The sequence below is a fragment of the Tursiops truncatus genome, chromosome 1 (assembly GCF_011762595.2).
Source record: "Tursiops truncatus isolate mTurTru1 chromosome 1, mTurTru1.mat.Y, whole genome shotgun sequence".
NCBI classification, from domain to species: Eukaryota; Metazoa; Chordata; class Mammalia; order Artiodactyla; family Delphinidae; genus Tursiops; species Tursiops truncatus.
In genome coordinates this window covers 147,394,142-147,409,632 of record NC_047034.1, presented here as the reverse complement: position 1 = coordinate 147,409,632, position 15,491 = coordinate 147,394,142, and the positions used below count along the sequence as shown (strand labels likewise).

The 15,491-nt window shown below is 55.0% G+C and overlaps 1 protein-coding gene across 4 annotated transcripts in view; it reads left to right on the top strand.

The window, feature by feature from the left end:
• RNF220 (ring finger protein 220) overlaps nucleotides 1–14,656 on the top strand; it is a 223,786-nt gene extending 209,130 nt beyond the window's left edge. For 3 of the 4 annotated variants that reach the window (XM_073790734.1, XM_033867628.2, XM_019937922.3), the window contains 7 exons: nucleotides 7,611–7,707; nucleotides 7,910–7,996; nucleotides 8,135–8,190; nucleotides 8,307–8,385; nucleotides 12,555–12,663; nucleotides 12,811–12,885; nucleotides 13,636–14,656. In XM_073790734.1, the coding sequence (XP_073646835.1) occupies nucleotides 7,611–7,707; nucleotides 7,910–7,996; nucleotides 8,135–8,190; nucleotides 8,307–8,385; nucleotides 12,555–12,663; nucleotides 12,811–12,885; nucleotides 13,636–13,707 (575 nt within the window). In that variant the 3' untranslated portion in view covers nucleotides 13,708–14,656. Of the gene's footprint in view, nucleotides 1–7,610; nucleotides 7,734–7,811; nucleotides 7,865–7,909; nucleotides 7,997–8,134; nucleotides 8,191–8,306; nucleotides 8,386–12,554; nucleotides 12,664–12,810; nucleotides 12,886–13,635 lie in introns of those variants that run through there. The other variant, XM_073790737.1, reaches the window with a different exon arrangement.
• Nucleotides 14,657–15,491: the final 835 nt, after the last annotated feature.

Sequence of the window (15,491 nt, the reverse complement as noted above, 5' to 3'; positions counted from 1 at the left end):
GGGGCCTGTGCCCAGCTGCTCCCTGCTTCCCTGGGACTCTCCCCCACTGCTGCAGGGAACTCTGCAGGACCCTGCCCAGCCCCACTACCTACTTGGCTCCTTGGAGAGATATAGCTTGGCCCAGTGGAAGTCCCCCACCCCCACCAGGTCAAATAGCAGACTGGTAGGTGCCCAGGGTCGGTATCCACTTGTCAAAGCCTTCTGCCTTGGGCAGGGCAAAGGGGGAGCTGTCAGCCTCCAGCTCTTCTCTCTTTCTGTGCACAGGCACAGCTGGCACTGCAGCTTGTGGTCATGAAGTGATCCAGTCTGCTTCCCATCTGCCTCCAGTTCTCTGGGCAACACCCTTGGGAGTATTGCTGTGTCTGGTCCCTGGGGAATCTCACAGCAGCTGGGAGGAGGGTCTCTGCCTCACTGGGGCAGTGCTTCTCGGGCTGGTGCTGAGGATCGGTCCCCACAGTGCCATCCAGGGCAGACTGGCTACATGAAGGGGCCACGAGCCCAGGTGTGGCGTTATGCTTCTGGGCTTCTCTCATATTGCCCGAGCGTTTGGGGACAAGCCAAAGTGTAAATCAGGAAGGTTAATCAGGCCAAACCGTTTCCCGAGCTTGAGCGCTGAGCTGGGAGGATGTCCGTTTGCCGTTTCACTCTGGTCCTATCCTGGAGTTTCCGAGTGTCTGAGGCCCAGGGAACATGAGCAGCAAAGCCCAGGGTCCAGTGGCTTGTACACACAGGTGTCTGCTCAGGGGCAGTTCCAGGATTCTGCTCTGGGTTCGCTCTGTTGTGGCTGCAGATTTTCATATCTTCCATTACTGCGGCAAGTTTTTAGTCAGGTTTCTTGGCACAGAACTGGACCTGGTGGCTTCTGGGCACCAAACAGGGCTTAGGAGGATGAAGCTGCATGGGGCCTGCTGCTACAACCAAGTATTTCCCAGGTGCTGGGACGCACTTGCAGAGCGGGTGTGAGGGGCTCTTCAGCCCTATGGGGGGGTGTCAGTTTTCCCTGAGTGTTTACACTGTGAGGTTGTTCTTTTCAAGAATTCCTGAGAGGAGTTCAAAGGGGGCTTTTCTTTGAGCGATTTGGAGAGCGAGAATGAGAGTGAGACTTGAAGAGGGAACGGGGGCCGGAGGTGCCTTTATCTGCAGAGAATTGCTCCGGCTTTCCTGATAGAAGCTGCTGCCGCCTCTTAAACAGCTTAGTGCAGTCAAAAGACAGGCAGACTTGAAAGGCTGTTTTACAGCGAGATCAGCAGGGGCCACGAGGCAGAGAGCAGGGCGCAGTGGAGCGGAGGAGGCTGAGGCTCCTCGGTGGGGGGTGCTATCAAAGGAGGCCCTGTCTGATCCTGACCGCCTCTGCCCCCGAAACCCTGTCTGCAGGAGCTGGCCATCTGTCAGTCTACCCTCCTTGGCCAGGACCAATAGGCCCCAACTCTTGGGGGGTTTGGTTGGGTGTGGCCCCGCCAGGCGGGCTGGTGTCAGTGTAGCGCATTGATCGCCCGCCGGGCGGGCTGGGCCGCAAGCCGGGCAGCGCGTGCTTAATGTGATTGAAAGGCAGTTAAAATGGCGGTGACCTTTTCAGGAGGAATTAGATTGCCTGCCAAGACCGGTTAGAGGGAGTGATAACGCTGGCTGAAGAAGCTGCCCAGCCAACTTCAGAGAGAGGGAGCAGAGGCAGGATGAGCAGGCGAGTGGTGAGGCCCATTTAAGCCAAGCTGTGCATGCTGACAGAACAGAGATTGCTGTTCTTGTTGGATATGAAAGAATTGCAGATAAGTTCCTGTATCTGATCACCCCCTATCCCTCCTTCCGGACCAGGACCCCTTCATCATCCTCAGCAAAGCTTCCCACCAGGCCCACTGGGAGCTGGTCTGGTGGAGCAAATCGGTTTCCTTGAATGTATTCTGCCGTGGAACCAGTGAACAAGCAAGAGGTTTTGGTGGGACACTTGGCTGAGGGGAATGGGCCTTGGAGATGGGGCCTGTGGTTACTGAGGGTGAGGCCCAGATTGCTTAGGCCTGGGAGTACTTGGAATTGGTATTTTAGGACAAAGCGAAGGACCAGACAGAACAGGTAAGCACTGAGATAGGTCCAGCTGGAAGTGGATCTTTAAGAATCTGAAGGACGAGAGAAAGTTTTTAAGAGAGTAGTTTGGAAGAAACTTTCAGTGACTAGGAAACGCTCTGGCCTTCTCAGTTCTCGGAGACGCCCTGGGCTGCGTGCCTAAGCTGTCGATTGTCCTCTCTGAACCTTAGGTTTGCTAACCTGCTACTGCTGTTTCTCCCCACCCAGAGTTAATAATTGCATAAAGGGCAGCACGTGGACCCTAGTATTTCACCAACATTCCCCTAAAAGAGCTCAACAGTTAGGGAAGAAAGACGCTCTTCTGGTGCCCTGTGCCAGCCCTGGGCAGAGCAAGGGACCTCTAGGCTGGGCCACAGCGGAAACCTAATTATACAGCCCTTGGGGACAAACCCGCTCCTGCCTGTAGTCAACGGAGGTACGTGATGAATGAGCCCCAGCTCTCCTCATTGCCTGTCACCAGCTCCTGGGTCCCGGAGAAGAGACTAGTGGTGGGAGCTTTGGTCCCTCCTGTTTTGGTTGCCAGTGAAAGTTCACCCAGCTGGATTGGGGGAGCCTGGAGCTCATCATATCTGGAATGGACAGGCTGGAGAGAGAATATGGAATGGTTGGCTTCAGATAAGGTCACAGTGATGTGGTGGGCACATGAGTGGCGAGATGGAGGGATTTCCCAGGAGGCAGCACAGGAAGTGGAAGGTGCTGCAACTCCATCTTTGAGCCCTGGAGGAAAATGCATCCCTGGAATCCAGCACTGAGCCCCTTTGAATCAAACAGGTGTTGGACAGGGATGATACTAAGAGAACCCACTGTCCAGGGCCTCTGCCCTGCCCCAATCCTGGCCTAGGGACTGCATCTTTCTCGAGTTCTTGCCTTAGATTTAAGCTGGTTCCATGTGGCCTGGGATGAGATGCCATGGAGAGGACAGGCAGGGCAGCTGTGGCACAGGTCTTTTAACTGGCTGTTGCTTGATAAAACTTCAGCTCCAGATTATGGGTCAAGGGGTTGAGAGGTGTTCTTAGCCCAGGGGCATGGAGAAATTGGCCTGGCCGTAGCTGCTGCCTCCTTTGCTGTGTTGGTTTCCAAAAGATAGGAGCCCCAGATGCTAAAAATGTCCCCCAGCACAGCCCTGCTGCCAGGTGCAGTCAGTGACAGGTGTTGGAACAGCCGACTGCTGCAGGCAGTGTTGGAATGGAGAGCGTTAGGGCTGCCACCTTCTACCTCCTTACTACCTTTAGTTATGACTGTTGCCTGCTGGGAGGGGCGAGAAGAGGTGGCAAGGAGCAGGGCACCTTCTTGTCCCCTGTGGCGACTGACGGGATTTAATCGCCTTTTGGAACACAATTGTTAAGCTGGGACCGGGGGAGTACAGGCAGAAGGAGTAAGTATCAGTGGTTTTAAACGGCGTCTGTCTCTCTGCGTCTCTCCTGACGTGAGGCAGTGAAACACGTTATCGAGGAGGCCCGGAAAGTGGCTAAGTGCGTTTGACACACGCCAACTCCCTGCCTCCACACTGGATAATTGCATTGTCAACTGTTCAGCGAGGTGGCAGGTGACACTGCAGGCCGATTGATTGTCCCGCATCGCAGCTCCCCAGACTGTCAGCTCCCCAATCGATGGCGTTTACACAAGACACCGTAACTGCATCTGTAACTAATTCCAGTGTAAAACTCTCCGGAAGCTGCTGCTCTGCACCACCACCCCCAAACCACACCTTTGGAGAGCACACGCCTCCAGAGGCCCCAGGACTCCTTTCTCCCTGGGCTCTGGTTTTGTTGGGAGCAGCAGGTGAGGAAATCAATGGCTCCATTTTTGTGGTTTCATATTCTACGACGTTACTGCCCCCAGTAAGCGGGCATCTCCAGTTTCTCAATCGATTATCTGATCAGTTGATCAAATTAATGCTGATTTTTTTCTCTCTCTCTCTTTGACCTAAGAAAAAAGGAGTTTATGCGAGGGGGGTCGTTTTTATAAAATTTAGGCTTTGCTTATTATATATGCACTTAACCCTCTCCCTTTCTATTGCTAGTGTCCAGTTGGAGGGAAGAGGTTTTTTGCACTGCCCGTCCTCCCAGGACCAGGCCCCCACTGCTGAGCATCACTGACTCTCAGGCTTAGTCTGCCTGTGGGCAGCAGCCCAGCTCTTTGTGCCACAATACAGTGGGGCTGAGCCTCAGCAAGGCGGCCTCCCTGGTAACTAAAGGGTACTCTGGGTCATCTTGCAGGTCCCAGGGGCAGAGTCCCTTCCCTGGATAGTAGCATCAGGAGTGGCAGCTTGCCTGTTATCCCTGGAGCTACACAGAACAGGAGCCAGAGGCTTGGAAAGGAGTACTCTGCGCCATCTTGCCTCTGAGTACTGGCTTGGGATGTTCCAGCAGCTGAGAACATAAAATGACTGTGGAGCCTTCTTCTCGAAGCAGGGTGGGGGGCGCAAGCTGGCAGGGGCGCTGTCTGCATAAAATGGCTTTATGGCTGTTTCTTTTTATTATGATTCTGCCAGAAGTCAGCAAACTTTATTTTCATTAAGAAAATAAAGTTTAATGTGCTGGGAAGGAGGTTGGAGCTGGCTGGGGCAGCACAAGAGTGAAGTTGGTGGCGGCAGCCTGTTCTGAACACCTGTGGGGGTAGGGAGAGGTTCCCAACATCTGTCTTTGCTGGGGGGTGGGGTCAGGGTCAGAGGAAACTGCTCAGACCAGAGACAGGCCTTTTCCTTGGCAAACAAGATGTGTTGTGCTCTCCATCCTGCCGGGCTGGTCAAGGGAGCAGAAGGTCGCGGCTCACCCGAGAGCTGGGGTCTGAGAGGGAGGGTTGTGGCCTGAGAGGTTTCTCCAGGCCACCGGCTAATCAGGCCTTGGCCTTCCTTCCGGCACAGGGCTCCCAGGACCTAATAGAACAGCATTGTTGGCATTAAGCCATTACTGCTTGCGTGTGTTGTATGGCACCCGCTGTGGGCCTGGCCAGCTCTGTGCTGGATGACGCTGAGATCACAGACTTGGGCCTTCATTCTGGTAAGGGACAGTGACAATACATGGTAATAAATGTGACTTTGGAGTTGCACAGGAGCCTGGATGGACGCCGCAGAAGGGACCCCTGTGTAGAAATGTCTGGGGACATCTCGTCCACACTCAGCACCTTGAGGGTAGGAATCAGATCTGGAAACACTGTCTTCAGTGTCAAACCAGGCAGAGGGTGAGTTCGATAAAGGTTGAGAGAATGTTGAGGTGAGTTCATTCAGGAAGTATTTATAGAGCAACTACCATGTGTAGGCACTATGAATAGAAGGCATGATTGAGAAGAGTCAGACTCGCAGAGCGAGCAGGAATTTGTTCTGTAGACCAAGAGGGAGATGTTTCTAGGCAGAGATAACAGGAAGTACAAAGGCAGGGGGGCATGAGAAAACATGCACACAATAGCTGTGTTCCACTGGAGTACAAGATCTGGTCCAGGCCTGGTAGGCGATGAGACTGCAGAGATGAGGACTTCGGCCACTGGGCTGCTTTACGTGTTGAGAAGCTAGGACTTTTCCTAGCAGTTTGGCGGTGCCCAGTTTTCTCAGCTTTGCCATGGGAGCCATACTGGGCTGAGGAGTGGTGCCAGGATTCTCAGCTTTGCTGCTCGCCCACCCAAAAGGCAGGGCCGGGCAGGCCCTGGCTAAGCCAAGGATGTGAGGCTGACTGCTGAGCTGCGTGTACTTGGGGGAGGGAGGTTGGCAGAGCTCGGGAGGCGCAGGCTGTAAGTGAACCTGACGGCTACATTGTGATTGATGGCGGAGTTTGTCTCCCAAACTGTCAGAGGGTTTATAGAGGTGCCATTCACCCACAAGGAGGGAATTGCTTGTCAGGACACTTGGCCGTGAACAGTAGACAGAGCTGTAACTTGGTGTTTTCTCAGCTTAATGGCCCTGCTGCTGACCTGCCTGCTGCCTCGAGTTTGTTGGTGCCTCATTGTGGAGGGCAGATGAGGACTGGCAGGGAGGGGTGGAGCCTGGGCAGTGCCTGGCCTCTCTCTTTCCCTGGTGCTGCTTCCCTTTGGGTTGGGTGGAACCTTTGTGAGACCAGAGACCAGAGGTGTAGGAGGGAGAAGAAGGATCAGGAAGAAAGTGCTTTCGAAATGGGCTTGAAAGGTGGAGAACATTCCAGATGGAGGGGAGAGCATGAGCAGGACATGGTGACGTTTGAGGTGCAGTAAGTAGTCTATCCGTATATGTGGAGCTTATGGAGTGAAGTGAGAGAAAGAGGGAAGGTGGAGAAGTGGGGGCATCCGGAGCTTAGCGTGTCTAACTGAGGAGCTGGGACTTGGTCGTGTGTGCAGAGGGGAGCTGCAGACACTGCTGGAGCAGGGAAAAGAAGGGTCAGAGCTCTAAGGAACAGGGTGAAGGAACAGGCGAGAGGCATGACAACCCGGTACATGTCTGTTGCCCTGATGAGCGTGTTAAGACCCTGGAAGTGGGAAGAATGAACAAGAAATTTCTGAGATCATCGGGCAGAACCCTGAGCTGCTTCACACCTCTGATTCCACTCAACCCAGATCCCATTGCTTTCAGCCCCTTTTGTCCCCGGCAGGGCTGTTCCACTGGCTCATGAGATGTGGTCTGAGATGGGGACCACTGGGAGAAGACATGGGCAGGGAGGGAGAAGTAGCTTTGTGGTCACTGGCCCTGGGCCACCAGGAAGGGTGGTCCTGGGAGTCAGACCACATGGCAGGTGAGCGGGCCTGGAGTAGCTTAAGCAACTCAGCGCCTTACATCACCACCGCCGCCCCTGGCCGAGAGTGCCTGTGGCTGTGCCAGATGCTCCTCGGTGAGGTCAGCTACCTGCCCGGCCCTTGGCCCTGCCTCCGCCCACCCGCTTGCCTCCATGGACTGCTTTGAGAAGCAGGTGCGCATGCTTTTTCTCCCTCGGCCATCCCGTCTTAATCCCTCTATAACTGCACTTGTCCAGGAATCTGGGCTGAGTGAGGTTGGGATGAATAATTAATGTCAGGCACTTCAGACACCAAATATTTGAACAGCTGCCTGGTGTTTTTGCTGGCGAGGACCTGATGGCCAAAACCAGGACGTTGGCTGGGGGTCCCGCTGTATGGCTCTGACAGGCCTTTGCCAGCCTACTCTCCCTTCTGGTAGACTTGTCAGGCTGGACCATGGGACACGGGATGCCCAGGTCCTGGGTGGGGGTGGCCTTGTAGACCTGAATGTCTCTGTCTTCTTCCTGCTCTTCTTAGACCTGGAAGACAGGTGTTCAGCAGGCCTAGACTAGGTGTCTCCTGAGGACCTGACCTAGTGTATGAATGGGCTAGTTTATAAGCAGAGACCACTTGGAGCAGGAGGCAGTGCAGAGAAGGCTGAGGTGTGCAGAGTGAAAAGGCCTGAAATGTCAGAGTCAAGAGCACCCAAGTTTCTTGGCTCTCTATATCCCAAGCCCACGTTTCTGTTTGGCCTTGCCTAGCCCAAAACCTGAGCCGTACCTAGGGAAACAGAAGGGGTACCCTTGGACTCGTCTTGCTGGCCCCAGGCCCTCCTCATATCCTGCTTCCCACAGGCTCTGGCTTCGTCATGTGCAGCGGCAAAGAGAATCCGGACAGTGATGCTGACTTGGATGTGGATGGGGATGACACTCTGGAGTATGGGAAACCACAGTATCCTTGGGGCACTGCGGGACAAGGTGGGGCTGGTGGGACAGTCCAAAGGGAATAAGAAAAGTAGCGAGCACCTCCGGTCACTCATCCACACCCGCCCCCAGGGTCAGTGTCTCAGCTTGGGCCGGGGGAGCCCTCCTGAGGATTCAACCCTCATGGCCCACCGCAAACTAGGATCCATTGTCCTTGACCACCGTGCCAGATACACGGAGGCCGACGTCATCCCCTGCACAGGCGAGGAGCCCGGTGAAGCCAAGGAGAGAGAGGCACTCCGGGGCGCAGTCCTAAAGCAAGTGTGGGCACAGGCTTGGGTGGGGGGGTTAGAGGGATGGGAAGCCCTGAGGTGGGTGTCAACCCAGTACCCGCCCTCAGGGTTATCCTGCCTGCTTCAGGGCCCACTTCGTTCTTCCTCCTTCCTTTCCTCTAGTGGTGGCCCTCCCAGCACACGCATCACACCTGAGTTCTCTAAATGGGCCAGTGACGGTAAGTCCTGACGCAGGTTAGGAGTGATGGGGGGTGGTAGTGACTGCCTTAAGCCCAACCCCTCACCTGTGCTGCCCAGTCTGGCCAGAGTGTGAGTTGCCTCTCTGTCCCAGCAGAGATGCCATCTACCAGCAACGGTGAGAGCAGCAAGCAGGAGGCCATGCAGAAGACCTGCAAGAACAGTGACATCGAGAAGTGAGTGTTTGGCCAGGAGGGAGGCCTGGGGAACCACAGCTCAGTTGGAGGGCGAGGGGCCCTTTGCTACCAGGAAGGCCTGGTGCCCTGGGCACACAGCCGACGGTGGGGCCCAGCTGGTGCTGAGCATGCCTCTGTGAATTGATCGCTGGGCCCAGGCCCTGGGAGCCTTGGTGGAGGGAGGAGCAGTCAGCCTGCCTGCCTGCCCGCCCGCTGCAGAGGCCTCCGCCCAGGGAGTGTGATGTATGGCTGCCCAGCCCAGCCAGCACACTTGATTCATCTCCAGTTTCTGTTTCTTAATCGGGAGCTAAATTGGTTTCATTTTTCTTGTCCCGGTGGCGCTTGCAGTGGGTTTTAGGCAGGAGTATTGGGTCTCATCACTTCTGGTAGGAATTTTTGGCCGGTGTTCTCAGGCAGGGGAAAAGGGGATCCGTTAGCACTTCTCCCAGGGTTGGGCAACCCCTGGCCTGGATCCTCAGGAGCCACCAGGATTTGAAATCAGCAGGGCACCTTACTGCCTTTCCAGAAGCCCAGGCAAGGCCAGTTCTGGCCCCAGGAGGTGGCATTGTCCAGTTCTGGCTGCCTGGAGCTGCTGCCATTGGCCATTGCCTAACTCCTCACACCCGCCCCTCCCTCCTCTCGAGGCTAGGTTGCCCAGGGTTAAAAGGCAACCTCTTCATTCCAGGGCCAGTGTTCCATCTTGCCTTCTGCCAGGAGAGTGGATTGCAGGCCGGTGCAGGGCCGGGTCGGTGGCCCAGGGTCACCTCCCATTTGTTTCCCTCCATTTTGTGTTGTCATAAATTCATTCCAGCCCGTTGTGGTTGATCAGTTTATCTCGGCCAGGGCCGTGAGTGCTGCTGGCATGATGTATGGGCCGCAGCGTGGGGCCCAGCTGCCCATGAATCACCGCAGCTGCTCCATGTCAGCGCCGGAGCGGGCCGCACGGGTTCGGCGCAACCAGCTTGAGGTGGGGGGGAGGAATGACGTATGGATGTTTATTTAATAATTCTCTCCTACTCCAGCTGAGCGGGGCGGGCGGGGCCGTAAGGGGCACCTACACTCATCTGGAGGGGCTGCTCATAAATCAGAAAGACAAGATCATTAATCAGGGATGGCGCCCAGGGGGAGGTGGGGGCCAGAACCAGTGGCCATCCATGAAGGTCCTACCCGCTGAGGGCTGGGGGAGCTGGGGACTGTCCCACCTGTGTGAGCACAGGCACCAGTGGGCAGGGCTGTCTGGGATGAGCTGGGGACTGGCTTAGTCATGTGCAGAGATCTCCATTGGGTCTGGATTTGCCAAGATTAGGGCCCTTCAGTCCCCATGATGTCTCTCTTCCCCGTACACATTATGGGTTCCCATCCTAGATCTTTTTCACAACCTAGGGGAGGAGAAAGGCAGGAAGACATGGCTTCTTCCAAGAAATTCTCCACCCCATACCCTAGAGGGGCTCAGGAATAGCTCACAACCTACCTGCGTCAGGGGCCTGGAGGACTGGGTAGTTCACCAGAGCAAAGAATAGAGGCCAGTTATGTGCCGAGCAAATCCAAGATAGGGTGGGCTCTGGAATTGGATGTGGCCTTGGAGCCTTTGGAGATGGAAGTGGGAAATGGCTTCATTCTCTCCTGGCCCCATCCTTTTTGCCTTCCCAGCTCTAACTCATTCTCTGGTTTGGGGTTTGACAGTTAGTTTTCTACTCGGGTAGGCTGCCCCCAGCTCCAGGCCTTGGTTTCCCAATCTTTGAAATAACCTCATAGGATCAGCCTGGTCCTTGGAGAGGAAGGGAACACAGCTACCCATCCTTGTCTCCTTGTCAGGAACTTACCAACAGTCCAGGTGGGGATGGCACATAGAGCATTGGGCAAAGTGCCTGGGGGAGGAGCCAGCCGTGCAAGTGCTTGTGAGGAAGGAGGGGATGGTAAAAGCTTTCCAGAGCTGGAAAGTTGAATGGATGCTCCCAGGAAATCCGCCAATGCCAGGAGGAGTTGTAGTCAGAGCCTTTCTCAGCTTCCCTGGAGAGAGGCAAGGCAGAAAGCATCATGGACCCATGGAGTGATGGATCTAGAGCATCCCTGACATAGGGACACAGCCATCAGGAAGTCACATTCTGGGTTGCTGCTAGTGCCCTAAAAGAGAAAGGTCAGAGATCAAAGTTCATTGCTGCCCATGAAATGTTTCCCATCATCCTACCCATGCCCCCCCATTACCACTTACACCCAGCAGGGACAGACTACCTGTAAGCTTTCAGGCTTTCTGGGCCAACTCTCTCCCCTAAGCTGGCAAGACAGGCCACCCTAGGAGATGGTCCTTGCCCACACACCACCCTTGTGATTCTACCTCAGCTGATTGAATACACCCTTTAAACCTCAGCTCTTACCCTTTACAGCCCTCTTCCAACATTCTCAACAACTTCCTGTAAATTGCCAGTAAGATAAACTTTCCTCTCTGATTGCGGCATCTGGGGTCTTCTTGGACACAGTCTCCTTTCCCAGTGTAGCACCTTCTGCTTACTCAGAAGTGAGCCTTCCAGCCAGATGGGGCTCTAGGGCCTCTAGGCCTTGTTCCCACTGTTCCCTCAGCCTGGAGGCCTGTCTCCTCCTGGGTGTAGCCAGTGTAGGGTAGCGGTTACTTACACAGTTACTGGTTGATCACAGAATCAGTCTGCCAGGGTTTGAATCCCATCTTCCCCACTCTGTGAACCTTGGACAGGCTACTTTTTCTGTGCTTAGTTTCTTCATATATAAAATAGGAGTATTAGGATCTCATCATGGGGGTTTTGTGAGGTGTAAATAAGATAATTACTTTTAATCCCTCCGTACAATCCCTGGCATTTAGTAAGTGCTTAATAAATTTTGGCTCTTTTATTTGTATTATTGTCCTTATTATTCCCTAAAGCCTGTCTCCAGTGCCATCTTTTCTACTCCTCCAGGAAGCATTCTTCATCCTCTGAGCCTCTCCAGGTTCTGTTGACTTGTTTTAGGAGAGGTGGGAGGGATCACTCTTTAGAATAGTCCTAGCTATTCCCTGTTCAGTATTGCAGCTCAGAGAGTCTTCAGGAAGTTGTAGGGACCTTGTGCGGGGCTTGGACTACGGGTGAGGACCAACAGGACATCTGACATGTCTAGGAAGAAGCAACCAGGAGCCTTTGAGGTAGGCTAGGACTGTAGCCCAGGGGCCTCATCAGTCCCCGCATTTTTCACTCTCCCTGGCGGTTAGACCAGCTGTTTCTTCAGCAGATGTTTATTCATAGTCACGTGCCTAGTATGGGGCTGATGTTCAGAGTGTAGTGGTGTAGTGAGCAGCTTGCCCTCAGGGAAGTGAGTCTAGCAGTGACGGACATTTGTGGTTATACTGCTGTGGTGAAGTCCAGTACAGGGGCTGGAAGAGCACAGAAGGGGCAGCCACCATTGGGGTACTGGCTGGGGGCTTGGAAAAGGCTTCTGGGAGGAGGTGGGAACTGGGCCTGAATGATGAGATGGGACTAGTGAGTTAGGAGGTTGGGGTGATCCAGAAGCAGCAGAAAGTGCTGAGAGGCCAGTAGAGTGAAAAATGGTGGGGTGTATGGGGAAACTCAGGAGTTTGGCATGGATGGAGCATAAAGTACGTGGCAGGGCCCTTGAGGGATGCGGCTGGCGGGGACCGGCCCGAGGAGGCCCTTGTGAGCTTGTGGAGAGTTTGGTGGAGCTTTATTCTGAGGTAGACACTAAAACGTTAGAAGTAGAAGTGGTCAGGTTTGCAGAATTGTAGGTGCCAGGAGAACAGAATGGAATGAGGGGACTGGGGTCTGAGAGGCCATTCAGGTTGATGGCACAATCCACAGAGGAAATCATGAGCACCTGGACTAGGGGTGGTAGCTATGGAAAGAAGTGGAGATGCCAAAGATACTAGGAGCTAGATGACAGATTTTGGATGTGAGGAGTGACTGGGAAGACGTGGTTTGAGAATGGTTCCCAGGTGTCTGGTTTAGAAATTCACCAGGACGGAGGTAGAGGAGCAAGGAGAGGGTGAGGAGTGCAGTTCTGGAATGTGGAGTGTGCGGATCGAGGATATGGGTGGGGCGTCTAGCAGACAGCTATATATGCGATTCTGGAATTCAGGGGAGCTGTAGGCTGGAGGTTCAGGTTAGGGATGCCAGCCTGCTGCCTGCCCAGGTATGCCATCCTCTTTGCAGAATCACCGAAGATTCAGCTGTGACCACGTTTGAGGCCCTGAAGGCTCGGGTCAGGGAACTGGAGCGGCAGCTATCCCGTGGGGACCGTTACAAATGCCTCATCTGCATGGTGAGAGGAAGGGAACCTCGGGCGCCCTTGCTGAGGCTTCAGTGCTCCCTGGGGGTTGGAGAGGGTCTCTGCCCTGTGATCTGGGCCCTTCAGAGGGTGGGACAGCCTCAGAGTGACCCCTTCCTTCTCTGCCCATTTTCTCCCTAGGACTCATACTCGATGCCCCTAACGTCCATCCAGTGTTGGCATGTGCACTGTGAAGAGTGCTGGCTGCGGACCCTGGTGAAGTGGCATGGGGGTCGGGAGTGGGTGGCCATTTGGGGTACTGCCCAGATGTCCATGCTTGTGCTTGAGCCTGCTTCGGGGGAGGAGGAGCGAGGAGCAGGGGAGCAGAAGCATAGACCACAGCCCGAAGCCAGGATGTTCACCCCCAAGCTCACTACCCTCTCTCCTCCCCGACCCCAGGTTTATTAACTTCTCCCCACCGGTGGGTTCTCTTGCCTGCTCCCTTCCCCCATCCCCCCACCCCAGCAGGCCCACGTATGACGCATAGCAGTGAGATCCCGGGTCAGGAGGAGGCTGGGTGTGGGTAAGCAGGACCAGGGCCTCAGCCCCTCCCCCTCCCATTACTAAGCTCCTTCTGCTCCTGCCCCTGTTCTTCGCTCGGGAGCAGCCATTAAAATGTCGCCCGGAGACAGCAATAAAAGGCCCGGACGTGGGCTCTGTGTCCTGATCAAAGGCCGCGTGTAATCTCGTTAGGGCCGCGGCAGCCACAGCTGGACCCAGCCTTGTTCTCATTACTGGGGCTCCCGCTGCGGGCCTGGCCAGCCGGTTTGATCCTGGCGTCTCCCCAACACAGGAACGTGCCTGCCTGCTCACAGAAGCCGCGCATGCCTCCCCAGCGCAGGCGGGCAGGACCAATCCGAGGCCCCAGCACAGTGGTTCGGGGAGATGCAGCTGCAGGCCCAGGGGCTCACACGAGCAAGTGTGCGGCACAGGGTATAACCAGAGCCCTCCCTGTTCTCCCTGCAGGGTGCCAAGAAGCTCTGCCCTCAGTGCAACACCATCACAGCGCCCGGAGACCTGCGGAGAATCTACTTGTGAGCTAGCCACCCCAGGCAGGCCTTGCCTCGAGCGCCCCATCTGCCCCGCCTGTGACGTGACCCCCCCCTTGTACATACTTACACACAGGTTCCCCATGTACATACATGCACACACGAACGCGCACACACATGCACACACACAGGACTCGAGCCAGAGTGGAGGCTGAGGCCCAGGCCCTGCCTGCTGGCTCCCACCAAGACTGGGGACCATACCTGTTCCAGGTTCCGTTCCCAGGGTGGGGCAGGGAGGTGGGGGTAGGGGGAGTAGCCAGGCAAGGCTCCTGAGATCCAGCACCCCCCCCACACCGACTGACAGATGGACAGACAGACATGCAAACACCAGACTGAAGCACATGTAATATAGACCGTGTATGTTTACAATGTTGTGTATAAATGGGACAGCTCCTCACCCTCTATCCCGTCCCCTGCCCTTTGGTTGTATGATTTTCTTCTTTTGTTAAGAACACCTGGAAGCAGTGCCTCTTTCAGGGCTGGCTGGGGGCTCGGCCCATCCACCTCTTGGGGTGCCTGCCTCTCCCTCCCCACTCCCTCTCCCGTGGTTCTCTTCCCTCTCCCGTGTGCTCGGTGTTCAGTGGTGTATATTTCTTCTCCCAGACGTGGGGCACGTGCCCCAAGGGACATGATCCTCTCCTTAGTCTTAGCTCCTGGGGCTCCTCATAAGGAGTTGGGGGAGGGGGGAGGCACAGGAAATGGGAACCGAGCTGAAGCAGGGGCTGAGACTGGGGCTGGATGAGGGTGCTCCTGGCTACCCAGCCTTCTGCAGAGAACCTTTCCTGGGATTAGACTGCTGTTCCCAGGGAAAAGTGTTTGTCTCCTGTGCCCTTCTTGTGGGCCCCATGGTGTGATGCTGTGTTTGTATATTCTATACAAAGGTACTTGTCCTTTCCCTTTGTAAACTACATTTGACATGGATTAAACCAGTATAAACAGCTGCTGCCTCTGTGCATGTGTATAGGAAGGGGTGGATGATGGGGTGGTATGAACAGAGGCAGTTAAGGGGTTAATTCCTGGCTGCAGTGCGGGAAAGGACTTGGCTATGGGTTTGTAAAGCAGTGTGGGGTTGGTCTGCTCAGGGGCCCTGGAGCACTGTCGGTGGGGGTGAGGCCGGGACCTGGACTCCTGACTATTGATGGGTAGGGGCTCCAGGTTAATTCCTTATCGATGCAGAATCGTCAGCTCGTTAATCACAGAAGAGGTCAGAGCTTGGGGCTACAGAGGGGTTGCAGGCTCTATCCCCCAGTCTAGGGCTGGAACAGCTATAAGCTTGGGTGAAAACGTAAGCCCCAAACCTCTGTCCGTTTCTAGTCCCTTGAAGTGAGCCAGGGACCAAAAATGGAACCACCATCTCAGTCCCCTGTGGCTTCTTCTGTTCTCCATCCTAGTGACCAACAGCCTGGTATAGTTAACTGCCCAGATGAAACAAACAGTAGGAACCCCCTTTAACCAAAGTGGGCCTTTAAGTCAGGGAACTGAGGCTGGGCAGCCAGCACTGGAGATGGAGCTTTGTCAAACAGTTATCCCCATGGCTGCCCAGTGCCAGTGAGTGAGCAGCATTCTGGGTACTTGGGCAGGGGCTCAGAGCTGCAGATGAGTCCTTGTCCCCCACACACAGAAAGCTGTTTTGACAAAACAAGATTCTGCTAAAATTCAAGACCTCAGAGTATCTTTATGACTCCAGACTCCTCTCCTTCACACATTCTCACACAGCAGGCCCACCCTCCATCTTCCCAAATCTGACACACCTGTCTCCTCTGGGCTGCCCAC